Here is a 7,500-nt window from a genome sequence, read left to right on the forward strand (position 1 = left end):
CAGTACTGACAGTATTATAATATAGATGTCGTACCTCTAGCACCTCCTCCTGCAGTACTGACAGTATTATAATATAGATGTCTCTAGCACCTCCTTCTGCAGTACTGACAGTATTATAATATAGATGTCTCTAGCACCTCCTCCTGCAGTACTGACAGTATTATAATATAGATGTCTCTAGCACCTCCTCCTGCAGTACTGACAGTATTATAATATAGATGTCTCTAGCACCTCCTCCTGCAGTACTGACAGTATTATAATATAGATGTCTCTAGCACCTCCTCCTGCAGTACTGACAGTATTATAATATAGATGTCTCTAGCACCTCCTCCTGCAGTACTGACAGTATTATAATATAGATGTCGTACCTCTAGCACCTCCTCCTGCAGTACTGACAGTATTATAATATAGATGTCATACCTCTAGCACCTCCTCCTGCAGTACTGACAGTATTATAATATAGATGTCGTACCTCTAGCACCTCCTCCTGCAGTACTGACAGTATTATAATATAGATGTCGTACCTCTAGCACCTCCTCCTGCAGTACTGACAGTATTATAATATAGATGTCGTACCTCTAGGACCTCGTCTTGCAGTACTGACAGTATTATAATATAGATGTCGTACCTCTAGCACCTCCTCCTGCAGTACTGACAGTATTATAATATAGATGTCGTACCTCTAGCACCTCCTCCTGCAGTACTGACAGTATTATAATATAGATGTCGTACCTCTAGCACCTCCTCCTGCAGTACTGACAGTATTATAATATAGATGTCGTACCTCTAGCACCTCCTCCTCCAGTACTGACAGTATTATAATATAGGTGTCGTACCTCTAGCACCTCCTCCTGCAGTACTGACAGTATTATAATATAGGTGTCGTACCTCTAGCACCTCCTCCTGCAGTACTGACAGTATTATAATATAGGTGTCGTACCTCTAGGACCTCGTCTTGCAGTACTGACAGTATTATAATATAGGTGTCGTACCTCTAGCACCTCCTCCTGCAGTACTGACAGTATTATAATATAGGTGTCGTACCTCTAGCACCTCCTCCTGCAGTACTGACAGTATTATAATATAGGTGTCGTACCTCTAGCACCTCCTCCTGCAGTACTGACAGTATTATAATATAGATGTCGTACCTCTAGCACCTCCTCCTGCAGTACTGACAGTATTATAATATAGATGTCGTACCTCTAGCACCTCCTCCTGCAGTACTGACAGTATTATAATATAGATGTCGTACCTCTAGCACCTCCTCCTGCAGTACTGACAGTATTATAATATAGATGTCGTACCTCTAGCACCTCCTCCTGCAGTACTGACAGTATTATAATATAGATGTCTCTAGCACCTCCTTCTGCAGTACTGACAGTATTATAATATAGATGTCTCTAGCACCTCCTCCTGCAGTACTGACAGTATTATAATATAGATGTCGTACCTCTAGGACCTCGTCTTGCAGTACTGACAGTATTATAATATAGGTGTCGTACCTCTAGCACCTCCTCCTGCAGTACTGACAGTATTATAATATAGGTGTCGTACCTCTAGGACCTCGTCTTGCAGTACTGACAGTATTATAATATAGGTGTCGTACCTCTAGCACCTCCTCCTGCAGTACTGACAGTATTATAATATAGGTGTCGTACCTCTAGCACCTCCTCCTGCAGTACTGACAGTATTATAATATAGATGTCGTACCTCTAGCACCTCCTCCTGCAGTACTGACAGTATTATAATATAGATGTCGTACCTCTAGGACCTCGTCTTGCAGTACTGACAGTTCGCTGGCGTTGCGGGCCACAAAGTGGTAGCAGATCTTAGCATATTTACGGGACGAGGACGCCAGACCATTGTAGGACCTGAGACAGGAGACAAATGTCACAGTCAGTCTTAACATGTCTGTAGAGTTACAGGTTACAGCTCAAGAAATAACAACAATGAGAAAAGTAGCAGCATGTGCTGTGACGGAGAATCACAGTAGCTAGAAATCATTTGTGAATTTTGAAAAATATCATAAACTGACCCATTTGATGAGCTTGAAGACTGGGTTCCAAAAAACTGAAAGAGGGAGATGATTTTATTATCATTGTAAAGTGATGTTATGGACTGGTATTGTGTGTGTCTGACTATTGTAACCCCCTGAACTCTATGAAATAGCTGAAAGTATTCAAACCTGCATCATAAAACAGAATTTGAAAACCAAAAAGATCTTATGAGCGACAAGAAATGTCACTGAAGAAATGTCACTGAAGAAATGTAACAATGTAACAATGTAACAATGGATGTCTGGGAGGTTTACTATAAGACTGAAATGGACAGCTGTTTTTCTACTGACCAAACTCCTCCATCTCACCTCGTCTGACTTGTGGGGGGGCAGGGGGTTGGACATGGAGGACATGAAGGACATGGGGGGTTCCACTGATCCCTCTGTCTCCCACGGGGAGGTCCTGAACAGCTCAGCTGGGGGCTCCCACCCGTTCCTGAACTTAGGGAGGTAGGTAGGAGCACACTTGTCCCGCGGCCAGTCCGCTCTGCAAGGGAGTGGTGGCGAAATACCAGGCATTTTGACTTGGTTGAAATGTTGACACAGAGAGACATAACCAGGGGTGTAGTGGAGGGTAAACAGAGAGACATAACCAGGGGTGTAGTGGAGGGTAAACAGAGAGACATAACCAGGGGTGTGGTGGAGGGTAAACAGAGAGACATAACCAGGGGTGTGGTGGAGGGTAAACAGAGAGACATAACCAGGGGTGTCGTGGAGGGTAAACAGAGAGACATAACCAGGGGTGTGGTGGAGGGTAAACAGAGAGACATAACCAGGGGTGTGGTGGAGGGTAAACAGAGAGACATAACCAGGGGTGTAGTGGAGGGTAAACAGAGAGACATAACCAGGGGTGTGGTGGAGGGTAAACAGAGAGACATAACCAGGGGTGTGGTGGAGGGTAAACAGAGAGACATAACCAGGGGTGTCGTGGAGGGTAAACAGAGAGACATAACCAGGGGTGTCGTGGAGGGTAAACAGAGAGACATAACCAGGGGTGTGGTGGAGGGTAAACAGAGAGACATAACCAGGGGTGTCGTGGAGGGTAAACAGAGAGACATAACCAGGGGTGTCGTGGAGGGTAAACAGAGAGACATAACCAGGGGTGTGGTGGAGGGTAAACAGAGAGACATAACCAGGGGTGTAGTGGAGGGTAAACAGAGAGACATAACCAGGGGTGTGGTGGAGGGTAAACAGAGAGACATAACCAGGGGTGTGGTGGAGGGTAAACAGAGAGACATAACCAGGGGTGTGGTGGAGGGTAAACAGAGAGACATAACCAGGGGTGTAGTGGAGGGTAAACAGAGAGACATAACCAGGGGTGTGGTGGAGGGTAAACAGAGAGACATAACCAGGGGTGTGGTGGAGGGTAAACAGAGAGACATAACCAGGGGTGTGGTGGAGGGTAAACAGAGAGACATAACCAGGGGTGTGGTGGAGGGTAAACAGAGAGACATAACCAGGGGTGTTGTGGAGGGTAAACAGAGAGACATAACCAGGGGTGTGGTGGAGGGTAAACAGAGAGACATAACCAGGGGTGTAGTGGAGGGCAAACAGAGAGACATAACCAGGGGTGTAGTGGAGGGCAAACAGAGAGACATAACCAGGGGTGTGGTGGAGGGTAAACAGAGAGACATAACCAGGGGTGTGGTGGAGGGTAAACAGAGAGACATAACCAGGGGTGTGGTGGAGGGTAAACAGAGAGACATAACCAGGGGTGTGGTGGAGGGTAAACAGAGAGACATAACCAGGGGTGTAGTGGAGGGTAAACAGAGAGACATAACCAGGGGTGTAGTGGAGGGTAAACAGAGAGACATAACCAGGGGTGTGGTGGAGGGTAAACAGAGAGACATAACCAGGGGTGTAGTGGAGGGTAAACAGAGAGACATAACCAGGGGTGTAGTGGAGGGTAAACAGAGAGACATAACCAGGGGTGTGGTGGAGGGTAAACAGAGAGACATAACCAGGGGTGTAGTGGAGGGTAAACAGAGAGACATAACCAGGGGTGTAGTGGAGGGTAAACAGAGAGACATAACCAGGGGTGTGGTGGAGGGTAAACAGAGAGACATAACCAGGGGTGTGGTGGAGGGTAAACAGAGAGACATAACCAGGGGTGTGGTGGAGGGTAAACAGAGAGACATAACCAGGGGTGTAGTGGAGGGCATTGAAAGCATTATTTATTTCACCCCGACCGACGGTCAGAGTTTACCACACTGGACATGACATCTGACAAGCCCTATAAGACATTATAAAGGCTCACACAAGCTTATAACAATGTATACATTATTATAAGTTGCAGGCTTAACAGCAGGCTTTAGATAAAGTGTTACCAATTGGATAATAGCATAACAATCACTCCCATCTCTAAATGTAGAGGGATGACTGACCTTAGACCGCTGCTCCCGAGTGGCACAGCTGCACTGCATCTCAGTGCTTGAGGCGTCACTACAGGCCGAGTGGCGCAGCGGTCTAAGGCACTGCATCTCAGTGCTTGAGGCGTCACTACAGGCCGAGTGGCGCAGCGGTCTAAGGCACTGCATCTCAGTGCTTGAGGCGTCACTACAGACCGAGTGGCGCAGCGGTCTAAGGCACTGCATCTCAGTGCTTGAGGCGTCACTACAGACCGAGTGGCGCAGCGGTCTAAGGCACTGCATCTCAGTGCTTGAGGTGTCACTACAGGCCGAGTGGCGCAGCGGTCTAAGGCACTGCATCTCAGTGCTTGAGGCGTCACTACAGACCGAGTGGCACAGCGGGCTAAGGCACTGCATCTCAGTGCTTGAGGCGTCACTACAGACCGAGTGGCGCAGCGGTCTAAGGCACTGCATCTCAGTGCTAGAGGCGTCACTACAGACCGAGTGGCGCAGCGGTCTAAGGCACTGCATCTCAGTGATTGAGGCGTCACTACAGGCCGAGTGGCGCAGCGGGCTAAGGCACTGCATCTCAGTGCTTGAGGCGTCACTACAGACCGAGTGGCGCAGCGGGCTAAGGCACTGCATCTCAGTGCTTGAGGCGTCACTACAGACCGAGTGGCGCAGCGGTCTAAGGCACTGCATCTCAGTGCTTGAGGCGTCACTACAGACCGAGTGGCGCAGCGGTCTAAGGCACTGCATCTCAGTGCTTGAGGCGTCACTAGAGGCCGAGTGGCGCAGCGGGCTAAGGCCCTGCATCTCAGTGCTTGAGGCGTCACTACAGACCGAGTGGCGCAGCGGTCTAAGGCACTGCATCTCAGTGCTTGAGGCGTCACTACAGGCCGAGTGGCGCAGCGGTCTAAGGCACTGCATCTCAGTGCTTGAGGCGTCACTACAGGCCGAGTGGCGCAGCGGTCTAAGGCACTGCATCTCAGTGCTTGAGGCGTCACTACAGGCCGAGTGGCGCAGCGGTCTAAGGCACTGCATCTCAGTGCTTGAGGCGTCACTACAGACCGAGTGGCGCAGCGGTCTAAGGCACTGCATCTCAGTGCTTGAGGCGTCACTACAGACCGAGTGGCGCAGCGGGCTAAGGCACTGCATCTCAGTGCTTGAGGCGTCACTACAGACCGAGTGGCGCAGCGGTCTAAGGCACTGCATCTCAGTGCTTGAGGCGTCACTACAGACCGAGTGGCACAGCGGGCTAAGGCACTGCATCTCAGTGCTTGAGGCGTCACTACAGACCGAGTGGCGCAGCGGTCTAAGGCACTGCATCTCAGTGCTAGAGGCGTCACTACAGACCGAGTGGCGCAGCGGTCTAAGGCACTGCATCTCAGTGCTTGAGGCGTCACTACAGGCCGAGTGGCGCAGCGGGCTAAGGCACTGCATCTCAGTGCTTGAGGCGTCACTACAGACCAAGTGGCGCAGCGGTCTAAGGCACTGCATCTCAGTGCTTGAGGCGTCACTACAGACCGAGTGGCGCAGCGGTCTAAGGCACTGCATCTCAGTGCTTGAGGCGTCACTACAGACCGAGTGGCACAGCGGTCTAAGGCACTGCATCTCAGTGCTTGAGGCGTCACTACAGACCGAGTGGCACAGCGGGCTAAGGCACTGCATCTCAGTGCTTGAGGCGTCACTACAGACCGAGTGGCACAGCGGTCTAAGGCACTGCATCTCAGTGCTTGAGGCGTCACTACAGACCGAGTGGCACAGCGGTCTAAGGCACTGCATCTCAGTGCTTGAGGCGTCACTACAGACCGAGTGGCGCAGCGGTCTAAGGCACTGCAGCTTGAGGCGTCACTACAGACCGAGTGGCGCAGCGGTCTAAGGCACTGCATCTCAGTGCTTGAGGCGTCACTACAGACCGAGTGGCGCAGCGGTCTAAGACACTGCATCTCAGTGCTTGAGGCGTCACTACAGGCCGAGTGGCGCAGCGGTCTAAGGCACTGCATCTCAGTGCTTGAGGCGTCACTACAGACCGAGTGGCGCAGCGGGCTAAGGCACTGCATCTCAGTGCTTGAGGCGTCACTACAGACCGAGTGGCGCAGCGGTCTAAGGCACTGCATCTCAGTGCTTGAGGCGTCACTACAGACCGAGTGGCGCAGCGGTCTAAGGCACTGCATCTCAGTGCTTGAGGCGTCACTACAGACCCCCTGGTTCGATTCCAGGCTGAATCACAACCGGGCCGTGATTGGGAGTCCCATAGGGCGGCGTACAATTGACCCAGCGTCGTCCGGGTTTTGGCCGGTGCAGGCCGTCATTGTAAATAAGAATTTGTTCTTAACTGACTTGCCTAGTTAAATAAAGGTAAAAATAAAATAAAATATTTTTCAGATTTCAGATGAATACATGTAATACATCTAATATTTACAAACAGGGACACGGGCTATCTGAGTTAACCTTGTATCTTATTGACCTTTTATTCTGATCTTTGCACTGTCTATGCACACTCACAGCGCCCTACAACTGACCCTGTATATAGTCACCTTACCCCTATACATATCTACCTCTATCACTCCAGTATCCCTGCACATTGTTAATATGGTATTGAACTGACCCTGTATATAGTATGCTTACTTACTTATTGTGTTCTTCATATTTGTCTAACACACACGCAAACACACACACACACACACACACACACACACACACACCCCACACACTCCCTCTAGTACCTAGGTCTTGTCCACCCGTCTCCCAGCAGTTCAAAGACAGTCATCTCTTTAGGCGACAGATGACCTCTCAGGAAGTCTACTGCATCTCTGGATAAGTGAGGGGAGACCACGGAGCGGGGAAGCTCTGGACTGCCACAGGACCGGAGCACCTAGAAGTCAAAGGTTAGAGGTCACACATCTACCTGTACAGTATCCAGGACAGTATCCAGGACAGTATCTAGGACAGTATCCAGGACAGTATCCAGGACAGTATCCAGGACAGTATCCAGGACAGTATCCAGGACAGCATCCAGGACAGTATCCAGGACAGTATCCAGGACAGTATCCATCCAGGACAGTATCTAGGACAGTATCCAGGACAGTATCC

At 50.1% G+C, this 7,500-nt stretch overlaps 1 protein-coding gene across 4 annotated transcripts in view; it reads right to left on the reverse strand.

Moving 5' to 3' along the window:
* LOC311148929 (epidermal growth factor receptor kinase substrate 8-like protein 2) overlaps positions 1 to 7,500 on the reverse strand; it is a 115,634-nt gene that overhangs the window by 11,673 nt on the left and 96,461 nt on the right. For all 4 annotated transcript variants that reach the window (XM_084185960.1, XM_084185959.1, XM_084185958.1 and 1 more), the window contains 4 exons: positions 7,134 to 7,282; positions 2,366 to 2,543; positions 2,036 to 2,070; positions 1,763 to 1,871 (listed from right to left, as the gene is read on the reverse strand). In XM_084185960.1, coding sequence (XP_084042086.1) covers positions 1,763 to 1,871; positions 2,036 to 2,070; positions 2,366 to 2,543; positions 7,134 to 7,282 — 471 coding nt within the window. The remainder of the gene's footprint in view (positions 1 to 1,762; positions 1,872 to 2,035; positions 2,071 to 2,365; positions 2,544 to 7,133; positions 7,283 to 7,500) is intronic.

Source organism: Coregonus lavaretus (assembly GCF_964263955.1).
Source record: "Coregonus lavaretus genome assembly, chromosome: 21".
Lineage (NCBI taxonomy): Eukaryota > Metazoa > Chordata > Actinopteri > Salmoniformes > Salmonidae > Coregonus > Coregonus lavaretus.